The sequence below is a fragment of the Chelonoidis abingdonii genome, chromosome 4 (assembly GCF_003597395.2).
Source record: "Chelonoidis abingdonii isolate Lonesome George chromosome 4, CheloAbing_2.0, whole genome shotgun sequence".
NCBI lineage: Eukaryota > Metazoa > Chordata > Testudines > Testudinidae > Chelonoidis > Chelonoidis abingdonii.
In genome coordinates this window covers 151,666,971-151,680,543 of record NC_133772.1, presented here as the reverse complement: position 1 = coordinate 151,680,543, position 13,573 = coordinate 151,666,971, and the positions used below count along the sequence as shown (strand labels likewise).

At 43.3% G+C, this 13,573-nt stretch overlaps 1 protein-coding gene across 8 annotated transcripts in view; it reads left to right on the top strand.

The window, feature by feature from the left end:
• The window catches only part of TMEM260 (transmembrane protein 260), a 50,347-nt gene that overhangs the window by 32,674 nt on the left and 4,100 nt on the right, over window positions 1-13,573 (top strand). For 7 of the 8 annotated variants that reach the window (XM_032778055.2, XM_032778049.2, XM_032778054.2 and 4 more), the window contains 7 exons: window positions 1,566-1,745; window positions 5,658-5,698; window positions 6,705-6,788; window positions 7,258-7,375; window positions 7,606-7,778; window positions 9,449-9,620; window positions 11,538-11,686. In XM_032778055.2, coding sequence (XP_032633946.1) covers window positions 1,566-1,745; window positions 5,658-5,698; window positions 6,705-6,788; window positions 7,258-7,375; window positions 7,606-7,778; window positions 9,449-9,620; window positions 11,538-11,686 — 917 coding nt within the window. The remainder of the gene's footprint in view (window positions 1-1,565; window positions 1,746-5,657; window positions 5,699-6,704; window positions 6,789-7,257; window positions 7,376-7,605; window positions 7,779-9,448; window positions 9,621-11,537; window positions 11,687-13,573) is intronic. The other variant, XM_032778050.2, reaches the window with a different exon arrangement.

The window sequence follows — 13,573 nt, the reverse complement described above, 5'->3', positions numbered from 1 at the left end:
TACTGCTGGCTTGCTAGGAAACTTTGCACATTCCTTCTAGGTGAGGATCGAGCCAGAGATCAAACATTTCTCACTTCCAAACTGGATTGCTGTAAATCATTGCCTCTGGCTGGATATGGATGGAATGCAGATGCTTCAGTTTGCACAAAATGTGGTGACCCACTTCAATAATAATAATAATACCTAGCTCTTAGCACTTTTAATCAGTAGATCTCAAAGCGCAATAAGAGGCAGATGTTGTTAGCACATCACTGGCATGGCTTCAGTGCTTCCACTGGCTTCCAGTTTGTTCCCGCTGCTAGTTGAGGATCTTGATCCTGACCTTTTAAAGCTGTCAGCAGGTCAGATCCTGGCTGCATCAGCATCTGTGACTCAATAAAACAGCTGCTCTTCTTTGGGACAAAGCAGTGTACTGGGCCCAGGATGAAATGCATTAGACCTGGGGATAAGATGTTCTGGCTCGCGGGACTCATCTTCTAGAGGAATGAGCTTCCAGAAGAAATGATGTAGAATCTGATTATATTCAGCACATTTTGTGAAGCCCTTTTTGCCAAAATGTTTCCACCATAACTGACATGATGCTGATTTAGTGGCACAATCAACATATGTTCCCTAAGCAAAGCCTTTTTTTAACCAGTGATGGGTGAAGAATAGAAAGCTTCATGAATTCCAGTTCGGAGCTTGCCATACAGACTCAGTGTATCTCAAAAATGCTTTAGATACCCTGGTGTTCCGTGCTACAGAAAACCTATAATAGATAAGTTATTTAATTTAGTAAAATGTCTTCCGAGATTGTTCTATCTCAGTCTTAAGGAACTTTCGCCACCGACTTTTAAACTACTTTTCAGTCTGTGGAAAGTTGTTTTAAACATTGTCTCCCAAATAAACTCAAATAGGAAAGGAAATATTTTTGTTTGACTAAAATGTAATGAATGACCCCCCAAAAAGCAGCATGAAATATTCAAGAGTGGGATTTTCAGAAGTGCTTAAAGGAATTAGGACCAGCAGTCCTTTGGAAAGTCTTGCATGCCTGACTCCGTTAGGCATTTTCAAAATCCCACCCCTGAAGTTGAGCGATCCAGTTTAGCCAGTGTGATCATGATAAAATAAATGGCAGAATTGACTCCTGATGATGGCGGTGATGTAAGCAGTTACATGAGAACAGCTTTTTTTTTTTTTTTTTTTTTTTTTGGCAGATGGAATACCAGCCAACTCTTAATCACTGGAAAGTGGGTTATCTCAGCCTTGCAGGGCTTCAGCCATCTCTGCATGTCATAACATGATTTAAATGTAAAAGATGCAATGCATATGATACTCATGAGTCCTAGCTAATATTATTTGCTTCACTTAAATTTCACCCTGCCATGCAAAGGAGATCAGTTTGATGCAGTTTCCTAGTAATCCACAAAATCGTAAGGTTTAACATAACATTTTGTAGGGACTTACTATAAATTGAGAGATCAACTCTGTGTAAATATATTTGATGTTTTTCTTTATCTGTTCTTGAAGTTCCAGCGTGATTAAACGAAAATAAACGTTGTGCAATATGACACATTTTGGTGCAGGAATTGTCCTTTGGCCATTTGCTGAAGTTGGGCTTATGCTTCTTGGCTGGTTTGCTGCCTTATCTCTATCTGCCTGCCTCGTCCTACCTAAATCGAGCACGTTGGACCTGGGGAGACCAGACGACTTTTCAAGGATTTTTGACCCACTTTCTCAGGGAAGAATATGGGACATTCAGTCTGGTAAATAGTGTCATTTTCTAAAAGAGAAAAGTCTTCTTGAAGTTATGCAGCAGTAAAGCCTTTGTATTCATTTAGGTCAATGTCCTGCAGGAGAAGTGATGTAAAATGTTTAACCTTTAGCACTTTATTCCTGAGCTTGTTTCTTGGGATAGCTAAGGTAGCTTGGAGAGTGGAAAAATAATCCACCTTTCATGCTATTCAGGATACAGTTACTTATTGGAAAATGTCCAAGTACATTCAGTTGCAGTCTTGTTACCAGTGTATATTGGCATGAAGAATAATATTTAAGAAAGGATGAAAAGTAAATTTTAAATTACCCTGTCTTAAGTCAAATTACGCAGTTTCAGTTGTGTTGGGTTTTTTAATTGTAAAACTTGGGGGAAATCTCAGCTGTTTAAAAAGTGTCACAAGCAGTTTTCATTTTTTTTTCTTTAAAAGAATGTACTTCTAATGTATTTCTTAGTATAAATGTTACATAAAATGAAAGAAGTTTTTTGGTTCTTGACCTCACCTCCAATCTGAAACATTTTGACTTGCCCCTCTTCCTGCAAATACAGGAATTAGATACTTGTCCATGGAGTTTTGGGGCTTGACCAGGCCCCTTTCTATCCTTGCATCAGGTTCCCTGTTTCTGGCAGCAAGAGGAGAGTAGTTGGTTATCATCCCTGCATTCATGCCTCGTACTCTTCTCTAATGACTTCTTTGAAGGAAAATAAAGTCTCAATTGGCAAACTCCACAAGGTCCCAGAACCCAAAGATTCTGTGTAGAAAAGTCCAATGTGCATAGTAGCTGCATCACAACTTTTTGGTGCAAGCTCCATTCTTGCAATAAAGAATACCACTACAACCTTACCTAAGGGCAGCATAGTTACAGTGTTTCTGGCAAAGGTTGTAATGCTTGCCGAAGGTAGTTTATTCATCAAAGATCCTGCAGGTAGGAAGATAGAGGCTACCTTCGGAAGGGACTTGGAAGCTTCTTCAGCTTTCCCTCAGCTCCACTTTGTCAACAACCATCTTCTGAAAATCAGGCCCCTTCAAGCCATCTCAAGTTGGACGTCCAGGAATCGATCCCCGGTCAATTTACCCCATGGCGTGCTCCTACGCTACAGGTTACCTGCATCTGGCAGCTTAGCCTAGCCAAGATAGAATCCTCACCCAGGGTGATACATACTCTGGAAGCCATCGTCAGGCCTTCCACCCCTTCATAGATGGCAAGAGACTGAACAGGATTCTCTTTATTTATGTCAAGGTAGGAATATCAACCTGGCAAAAACAATGTTCCAGTTCTTCTGGGTTTCTTGTGTTTCTCACATGATCGCCTAGATTTGAACTTAAGACCCTCCCACATCTCAGCTCTGCACAATATAAAAACCGCAGGCAGATCCAAGTGTCTGGTAGTCACCTGCTAGTTCAAGGCTACTGAAGGCATAATGTGTATCCAGCCAAAAAGTCAGGCCTGTTTTCCTGACCCTGGGACCAGACCACAGTGTTATGAGTTCTACATAACACTCCTTTTAATCATATTGGCATAAAGAGTCTCTAGAACCTCTGCTCTTGGAAAGCATGATCCTTGCTTGATTCCATGATTCCACAAGGGGTCATGTCATTTTTTGTGCTCCAGTGTAATTTTTTTTTTACCAAGATAGACTCTTTCTTCCATAGCTTACAGGGAAGCTTTCTTCTTTCATTTATCCCAAAGCCTCAACACTTAAAAGAAAAAGCGTGGTCGATGAAAAAGGAGTTGCTACCATTTATCTAGCTAGAATTGGCCACTTCAGGAGAACGTCATCTTCATTCATTTTTTTCCGTCCCAATATATGGGTCTGAAAACATGTAAATCCTCCATAGCTGGAGGAGCAAGTGCTGAATCAATATATATTCAGCTGCATATAAATTCATTCTAGAAAGAGATTTAACCTATTCAGCACATTTCCACTGCATCATCTGGAGCAGGAAGGCCATCATCCTCCACAGAGGAAACCTACAAAGCTACTATATGCTCATCCGCTAACACCTTTTATATAGCACTAGGCAGTGGTTCTCAAACTTCTTTTTTTCATGGACCACTTGAAAATTGCTGAGGGTCTCGGCGGACCACTTAATGATCTTTCCAGATGTTGTTTGTACCGTTAGTGAACTATTGTAAAGTGCTTTGGATCAAAGCGCTATATCAAAAAACCCGTAATAATAATTAACGTTTTCATACAGTCATAGAATATCAGGGTTGGAAGGGATCTCAGGAGGTCATCTAGTCCAACCCCTTGCTCAATAAACTAAAAGCATACAACTCATATTTTAATATCAGTAATCTGACCTTTCTAATGTGATGGCTGTGCCCTTTCCCCTCCGCCGCATCAGCACCGGAGCTGGGGCTGGGAAGGAGGGCCATCTCTCCCCAGCAGCCGCAGCCCTGGAGCTGGGGAAAGTCGCCTCTTTGGCCACCACAGCCCTGCACATCCCAAATTCCCCCCATCCCCTCTTACCCCACTGCCCCCTTCCACCTACCCCCTGTTCCCTCCAAGGCCACCACCTCACCTTACATGTGCGTCTTCTCCAGAATCCAGGCGCCTAATTTGTGCGGCCGCCCTGGAGCTCATCTTAGAGGGAAGTATCTGCGGACCATCTGAATGGAGGTCGCGGACCACTGGTGGTCCACGGACCACAGTTTGAGAACCTCTACTCTAGAGGCTTGACCTCCAGTCTTCAGCAGCAGCATCTGTCAGCAGGACGCCGTTCCAAGCAGAAATGGCAAAATAAATACTGCTAATTGTAGGGAAGAGGAGAATCTTTTTCCTGTCCTACTTATTTCTTCTTCCGTTAGCTTTTCCTTACTGCTCATGCCATCCTGAATGTCTCATATTAGGTGGGTGGAGATTGGAGTTTAGAATGGAAAGTCTATTAGGAAGTGATTTCCTTTTTGGGACTGTTCTCTCTCCCAGTGTACAGCAGGCGAGGTAAGTTCTGTTGCTACGTCTGCAGTAGCCTCTTCTCAGGTCCATGTATGTAGTTAATACAACTGAATGAAGTGCTGTTGTGAAGAGTTTACTTTTCTCTGCTGCTAGGATCCCGGGCTTCTATGCAGCTTTCTACAGGGTGGCAGGAGGGCAGAAGGGGCATGGCCAAGCCCTCAGGGCAAGTGGACACACACGAGCTGCCGCCAGTATTCAGGAAGAGAGGTGCAACCCAAATGTCTCAAATTAGGGGAGGTGTAAATCCCAGAAAATAAATCATTTAGTCAAATATTTCTCATTTGGGCTGATATTTTTACTGTCTGTGAATGGCTTCTCTGTGTTTTAAGACATGGGACAACACCCACGTATGACACAGATTGTCAGGACAGTCAGAAAGCAGACCTAGGATACCATGCATGTTTGTCAGTTAAGTTTCTGCTAAGATGTATGATATGTTTCTGAAAGAGTGGAAGAAATAGTGATTTTGTAGTACACCTCTACCCTGATATAACGCTGTCCTCGGGAGCCAAAAAAATCTTACCGCGTTATAGGTGAAACCGCGTTATATCGATTGATCCACCAGAGTGCGCAGCCACTCCTGTCCCCCAGAGTGCTGCTTTACCACGTTATAGGCAAACTCATGTTGTATCGGGCTGCATTATATCAGGGTAGAGGTGTATTTGAAATAAAATTCTCATTGCATGCATGAAATATAGTACAATTGATAACTGAATGTCAAAAGGAATGTAACCTGCTGCACGATTATATCACAGCAAAGCGTCCACTAGAGCTTTGTCTTCAAAAATGTAAGTTAATCGCTGCTATTTGTATTGTGGTCATGCCCAGAGGCTCCAGTTGGGGCCTCACTGTACTAAGCGCTCGGACCTACACAATGAAAACACAGGCTGCGCCCCAAACAGTGCCCAGTCTAAGCACTGTTTTTTCTAACTTTTGTGTCTAGGCCAAATCGGAGGCAGGATCCAGTATGAGAGAAATGTTGCTGTGAGTAAAAGCTTTTAACGCACCCCAAAGTTGTGGGATCATCCCTGTTCCCTCAATATTCTTTGTAATAATTATTCCTTTCCTGTAGTTCTGAGTTTCTGGACTTCGTAGCTTTGGTGGGGGATGTTTAGAAAGTAGATGGCCATGTTGACGTGTGTCTCTAGGCCCAGCTTTGGCCCTGGGATGAATGCACATGACTCCTGTTGACGTTAAGTCTCTATTAAATAAAAATACCAAAGGAAGTGGGTGAATGCTGGGACACTGGGGTTTTTCCCTGCTGCCTAGCAAACGTGATATATGCTGTGTAAGTCAGAAAGTGCTGTTCCTGAGCAGGAAGGGCTAAATTCTGTTTGCTTCAAACAGTCCAAGTAAGGAGTCTGGGCGCTGGAGTGCCCTGCAAAGGCAGTAATTTTACCACTAGCCTCCACAGTGGTGAGAGGGCTATTTCTCTGGCATCTACTTCAGCTTTAGGGCTCCAGTAACCTGTGGTTGCTGCACTCAACCATCCCAGGTAAGAAGAGCTCATCACTACGATGTGCAAATCAAGATTCTGCCACTCACCAGTCGCATTCATCAAGAGCAGGGCAGCTAGCTGAGAGCTAGAGCAGGCTTAGCCCAGAGTAGCTTTGGTGTCAGTCAGCCATAAGTAACCAAGCTTTGTTCTGATTTGCCTTCCTCAGTAGTGAGGAGATTAAATGCACTGTAATGCACTTTTGAGAAGCACCCAGACCAATGGAGAGGCATTGCGCTATATAATGAAACGAATAAAATAATGGCAGGAAAAGACACTGTATCTCCTTTTCTCTCCGCCCCCAGGTGGTTGGTTGTGTTGTCTGAAATGATATTCATTCCACTTTTTGAAATACAAAACATCTTGGTTGCAATTTCATATAGCTGTATCACAGTGCAGCAGGAATAAATTACACTATGCTTACGCCGTACTTGCATTGACATTTTGTGCAAACTGTGATTTGGGGGGATGAAATGAACATTGATTTCTCCATAGTTCTCAGGTAACACACATGAAAACAGAACTTTCCTTTACTGTCCCAGCCCTTGCGATCATGGCGTGGTTACGTACAGCAATGCAGTAAGTCAGAGTGAATATGCTCTTTTTTGTCTTTGATTATCAGCTGAATGGTAGTTTTAAGTAACATTTTTCTGCACTGTGCCAATACAGAGCATTTTTAATCACAGTGCCCGCTTTCAGGGAACCTGTTGTTTGGTGTGTCTTAATTAGACAAACTTTACTTGTTTCTGATTCTTCTAAATTAAACTTAGTGTTTAATGCGTAGCTCTGGAATCCTTCCATTGGTGGTGCACTTTGAAAAGAGAGAACTTTGATCTTTAGTAATAAAAGAGAATTGTAGAATCGTAGGGCTGGAAGCGGCCTTGAAAGGTCATGTAGTCCAGTCCCCTGCACTCATGGCAGGACTGAGTTTATCTAGAGGCCAATTCATTGTCTTAAATATATATATATTATTGTTTTTTCAAGATAAATATACTTTTCTGTTCTCCTTTTAATCATTTTCAGTGGAACGTTATATTGTTTCTTTTAGGGCTAAGCAGGAGAAGTCATCAATGATATGGCTATTTACTGGAATGTTCTGCATTTATTCATTATTCTTTGCTTGGAGGGCAAATTTGGATATTACAAAACCACTTTTTATGGGTGTGGTAAGTTTTGTGTTATATTCATTTTACAAAGAGGCACCTATCATGTCCAGTGGGCTACTCTTATCTATCCTTACTTCATCAGAGGGTGCAGATCTAGACAGTGCCACATAAAACTCAGTCAGAACTAGAGCGCTTTCCCTGAGCACACTGTGAGCTCTGCCACCTTCAAATAAATAAATAAATGACAAGCCTGTCAGCTGGGTCAATTCTCGCTGTGTTTTGTGCCGTAGGTGGAGCGATTTTGGATGCAGAGCAATGCAGTGGTTGCTGTTCTAGCAGGACTAGGCCTGGCCTCTCTTTTCTCTGTCGGAAATACAGTGCTTGAGAACAACCGTGTGCTGCAGTGTGTGGAGTGGCTTTCCGCTGTTGCTCTTGTTATGAGTCAAATTTATGCCAATTACAGGTAACAAATACCCCAGAAATACTTCTCGATGGGACCTCATGGCCCTGTTACATCGTTAATCTCAGATTCGTTGTGGCCCTAACCATACTGCTCTCTTCTCAAATGCTTATAAAACTTTAAAAGGCCAATTTTTGGCAGTGGCGTGGAGGCTTTGGGGTGGTTCCTTGCATCGACTCAGAGGGCGTACAAAGGCAGTAAAAGGCTGGGGGTTATTTTCTTTGCTGGCTTTGGGGAAGGAAGGTCGCAAGTTCAAAGGCCACATCCAGAGATGGGTTTGGAAACAGTGCTTTCCAGGGACTTTGTGGCAGTATCTTGAAGACCTTTTGACATGCAAGTACTGTTTTGCCTCCCAGTCATCCTAGAGAAGCACCATTCTGTCCTGCAGGCCCTGCCCCCAGCACCTAAATCCCTGGAGCCATCACCCAAAGTGGCCTCAGATTATTTCCATAATAGGGTCTTGTTGATGCCATCTTTCTGATCCATGCAAGGGAGTGCCCTCCAACCCTGTTGATATCACCCTTTCCATCCTTCTACACTGCCCCGCTGTCCTATGCTTTGATCTTCCTTTCTGGCAAGAAAACAAATCCCCTGCTTCTAGTGTTCCAACCTGACTGCTGGAGCCGTCTGGAATATAATCTACTCCATTGTCTGCCCTTACTCTTATTTGGGACCAGAGAGCTGGGGTCTTCTGGAGCGTCAGAAGAAAAACATGGCGGTGAACTAACTTGTTTTCAGACATACAAAGCATTACATTTCCATTTTATTTCAATAAAGAGGGTTACACATTTCAGTTGGCCCGAATGGCCATTTAGACCTTCCGCTGCTCTTTCCACACGCCTTGCCTGCCTCTCTGGGTATTTGGGGGGAGTTAAGGTCTCACCAGAGCCCCGTTCCATGGGCAAGCCAAAGAGTCTCCAGCTTGGGTATGAACTAACTCCGGGGGGCTGCATGCTGAAGGAGAAAGGTTGCAAGAGCTAGAAGCAGTGAAGTGTGAGAAGTGTAGAATCCATGAGTTCCTTCCCCACAGGCAGCTCATCAACTTACTACTGGCCTCCGAGGCATGTCGGCCTGTGCTCTAAAATCATTCAACAGCCTATCCCAGAGCTTGTGAATATGTGGGGTCTATGCGGTTTGGAAAACCACAGACATTTTGTGTTGGAGCTGCCTGTTAATGTTTGCTTGTTTTTAAAATGACAAACAGCTGGTGCAAATCTGCCCCCTCCCTCTGACTTTATAGTCCCATGCTGAGATTCCCAATACAGTGAGGTATTTTTTAAAGCTAGAAAAATGGTTTTTAATTGACACTCTCAGACATTTCATTGTATTGGCCCTTGCAGCTAAAACTAATAAACGCTTGTCTGGGTTATATGGCCCAGTAAAAATGGGAGGTTACAGTGTATTTATTTACAGTTATTGTAATGGCTCATATTTCTGCCACTTGTCTGCCATGTGACCTTGGGCAAGTCGCTTCAACTTTTGTGTCTCATTTTCCCCATCTGTAAAATGGGGATTGTGATTGTCATAAAAGGCTTTGTGATCTGTGGGTGAAAAGTACTACTGAATAGCTAGATGGGTATTATTTTTATTTCTGACTGCCTATCGAATAAAATTGTTTAAAGCCCCATCAGTGTCTATTCTAAGATGTTTATATTTTGTTGTCTTCTGTTAAGCATTTGTGACCAAAGCCGCAATTATGTTGTTGATAAATTTGCAAGGAACCTTCTGTCCTCCATGCCACCTGATGCAATAATCTTGCTCAGAGGAGACCTAACAGGGAATTCTCTTCGTTACCTTCATTATTGTGAGGGAATGAGGCCTGATGTCACATTAGTGGATCAAGAGGTAGGTAAATACGTAGAAGGCAATCCAAAACTTTGCTATAGAAAGCAAACGCTGGTTCAGCTTTTCATTTTTTCCTTATGTTTCATTTTTCTGATTTATAACGTTGTTTTATAAATAGTCTCCTTTAGTTCAGGGTCTAATTGAAGTTTCCAAGCTCAGAGACCTGAAGTGACTGGGCTTGACTCAGAAGACATGTTCAAACCATGGAGTCCCATTTTCTCTATTGCAGGGCTGTGCCTCCAGCACTCCTCCAGAGTGGCATGAACTTTAACTTGAACTTTGTCACTAGTGAGTTTGGCTTAGAGTGGAACATGTATGCCAGCAAGATGGCACCACAATAGCCAGTGGGTGTGAGGGAGAAGTGAAGAAGAATATAGCAAATCTGTAAATGTAAAAGAAAAGTGTTTTTTCACCTGTCAATACAGAGATACCCGTATCAATGTGTGTGTGTTTATGCAGTAGCCAATGAGATTTCCACATGGTTAGCCATGTGACTTTAAATTAATTATAAAGATACATTTTCTCAAGGTAACAAGCTGTCCAGTGTGAGGTCTGCCCTTGGGACTAGCTGCACATAACTTTAAAACACAGATCTGGGCTTGCACAGTTTGTAGAGAAATGATAGAAAGTACGCCAAAGAAAGTAGCCTTGATCCATAACCACGGGTCACTTGAGTTTGGGGCTATTCTGATGAGGCAGGTGAAATGCTCAATGAGATGTTCTCAAATGCAGATCCTTGAAAGCATGGCAATTCGCCCTCTCACAGAGGGGTTCTGACTCAGCACCTGCAATAGAGCACTGCCATCATATGGGAAGCTTCATCGTTTATTGAAAAAAATTGCTTCCTCCTTTCCCCAACCCTTGTGCCCAATCTGTCTCCCCTGGTGTGAGATCATACCTCTTGCCGCGTGTCACTTTTGCCATTCCGCCCCGCTCTTCCCCCACATCTTCCATGTTACTAGTTTCCCGGGAGGAGAGCCTTCAGAAGGACATCATCATACCCGTTCCTTGAAGAAGAGGGAGAGCTCAGTCAATGGTGCCTCAGAGGCAGATGCTGACTGGGACACTGATCAGTGCTTCTGCCTCCTGTGCTCTCTTGTCAGCAATACGGACAACAGGAGGTGGAGGGGGAATCAGCTGGCCAAGTAATAGATAACTGAAAATATTCAGATGTCACTTACAGCCAATATTTGTACTGTTTGGGAAGTTACTGGACCTGAAGCCTCTCGTGACTGCTCAGTGAAGAGAGAGACTTCTGTGGGTTCAGAAAGGCACCTGGAAAATGTTAAAAGGGGGAGCAAGTCTGAGATCTGTCCCCACAAGGCATTGCAAGATGGGAGCAGGCCTCTGGCCCCTATCCCAAGCAAGATGCTGACCGCAGTATGCCAGTGATGGAGTTTGTCATTTTGTACAACATTGCGGCTCTTTTCCTGCACTCTGTGTCATTTGCAATCTTGTGGGTGAGATTTTTTCAGGCTCCTAGTTGTACAGTTTTTATACAATAACAGCCTTAATGAGTCCTTTTATGTTTATATCTGTGGTGTGTTTGCAGGGTTTATTTCATTCCCTTGTAGCCCTAGAAGCAGGAAAGAATTTTTTAACGTGGAAAAGGAGATCACTTATTTCACTTTGTCACAAATGAGCACTGAAAGCTTGAAAGTGTAAAATGATCTATATTGCAAGGTTTTTTGATTTGCCTGCAAAACCAAAACATGCTACCTAATGTTTAATCAAAATTTAGCCTCTTTGCACATCTCTAGTCAGTGGATACATTTACACGTGCAGAGAGGTTTTTCTAGACTCTCTTGAGCCAATTTTTTTTTAAATCTGTGCAAACTTACATTTTTTGTGTGTGGATGGGTGGGGAATTTAGTCTTAAAGTTTAGATCATTTAAATCTTTTTATCTTTTGTGGTAGATGATGACTTATCAGTGGTATTTACCAAAGATGGCGAAGCATTTGCCAGGCATCTCTTTTCCTGGGAGGCGGTGGAATCCTGTGGAAGGAATATTACCTGATGGAACGCTCACGTTTAATCTCCATCATTTTCTCAAAGTAAATAAACAGTAAGCATTTCTTTCCTAAAACCTTAAAGCTTTTTTTCCTAAAATTGTTCGCCTAGCAGCAGCTATTACATTCCAAAAGACCAATTATCTACACCGACTTCCCCACTGATTTAATTGAATATCTAGGCCGAAGTAACACCGTCCGGCTATAAACTTAATTGTTCAGGAGGAAAAATAAAAGGTGATTAACAAAAACTGCTTGTAAGATCTTGGCACTATTCAATTAAAAAAAGCAAATCTCCTACATACTTGAAATCACCACAGGAGGAGAGAAAACTTTGTCGTTTCCCCTTCATGACACTGCGGCCATCTTAGTAGTATAGAATGAATGTACTCCAGGAATAAACATTTACAGAAATAGCCTCATAAGAGCAAAGAAAGGATTAAACACTCACATGAATAAGAATAGCATCCACATTTTGACTAGCCTGGAGAAACATGGCAAGGGCTTCAAGCCAGAAGACGATTGCCAGGTGTGATCAGGAAGAAATGTGTTTCCATTCCATGACGTGATGGTTCCCAGTTGGCCGTGTGCACTGGAGGGGTCTCCTTACTTCTGAAGCATCCAGTGTTGGCCATTCCAGAGGTGCAACACTGGACTGAACATTAGACTAATCCACAGAAATTCCCCTTCTAAAGTTAAATGGCCTTGACAGGCATGTAATAGCAGTGGTTTCAGTATTCAAAGCCCAGCAAGTCAAATGCTGTGCATACCATACCACAGCACTATGCCAATAACCATGAGCACCTAATGAATAAAGATTGTGACACACATAAGAGGGACCATTGAATAAGGATGGGAAATATAGTGCTGAGTGTGCAACTGCTAGGTCTCCTAGCTGCAGATCTTTAGGACAGAGTTGTGTGGTCTAGACACAGGACTGCGATTGGGAACTCCTGAGTTCTGATTCCAGTCCTGACAAAGGCTACATCTGCAATTCTGAGCAAGTCAGTTAACAGTCTTTCTTAACACCAGAGTTCTAATAGTGTTCTTCTGCATTAATTGATAGGGATAGAAAACCTTGCCTATGATACTGATCTGGCAATTTTCCCTTTTTTTATTTAAAAAAACAAACAAAAAAACAAACAAAAAAAACCCTGTTTCTGCGTGTGTGTGTCTATGTCTGTATGTTTTCAGACTTTGATACGCTCCTTTCAACCTGACTGGTTCAGCTGTAGAGCTCACAGACTGCAAGGTGCCTTCCAGTTTGCTATCTGGTGCCCAGTGGTAGGGGTGCTAGAAATAACTTAATAGATTCAATGGAATGGAAGGAGGGGAGGTGGCTCATGCAGCACTGGCAGGTAGAGAAGGCGCTTTAGCATAGAAAGGGTTACATTCACTCTGCCCTGGGCAGCCCCTACTTTGAGTGCACCCTCTGTTGGCACAACCTCAGCAGACAGTGTGTGAGTTGAGCTCCCTTCTGGCCCACATCAGTGCTTGTAGGGGGGATGGGCCATGCTGTTCCTGTAGTCTCCTCCCTCCTTCGTGATCCCCCCAGCAACACCTGAGGAGGAGACAGACCAAGCTATTGCGCCACTGAGTGGAAGTCTTGCAGGTACTGCAGCCTGTCTCTCTATGTGCTAGTGTACACCTGGCTGGCCCCCGCCTGGAAACTGAATAAGGAGTCCCCTCCACCAACACAAGCCAGGGGAACAGCCTCCCCCTCCCCCCCGCCCACACACACACCTGTTAGTCGAGTCCTGCCCATTTCAAGACTGTCAGGAAGACCCATCCTCCCCAAACTGATCATCCAGCTCACCACCAGCAGGGCCCATTCTCCCACCTGACCACCGTGGAGGTCAGACGATGACTTGTTTGTCACCGCTGCTGCCAACAGGAGCCTCAGGACAAAACCGTCTGCTGCCGGTGCCATGGCTGCTGTGGAT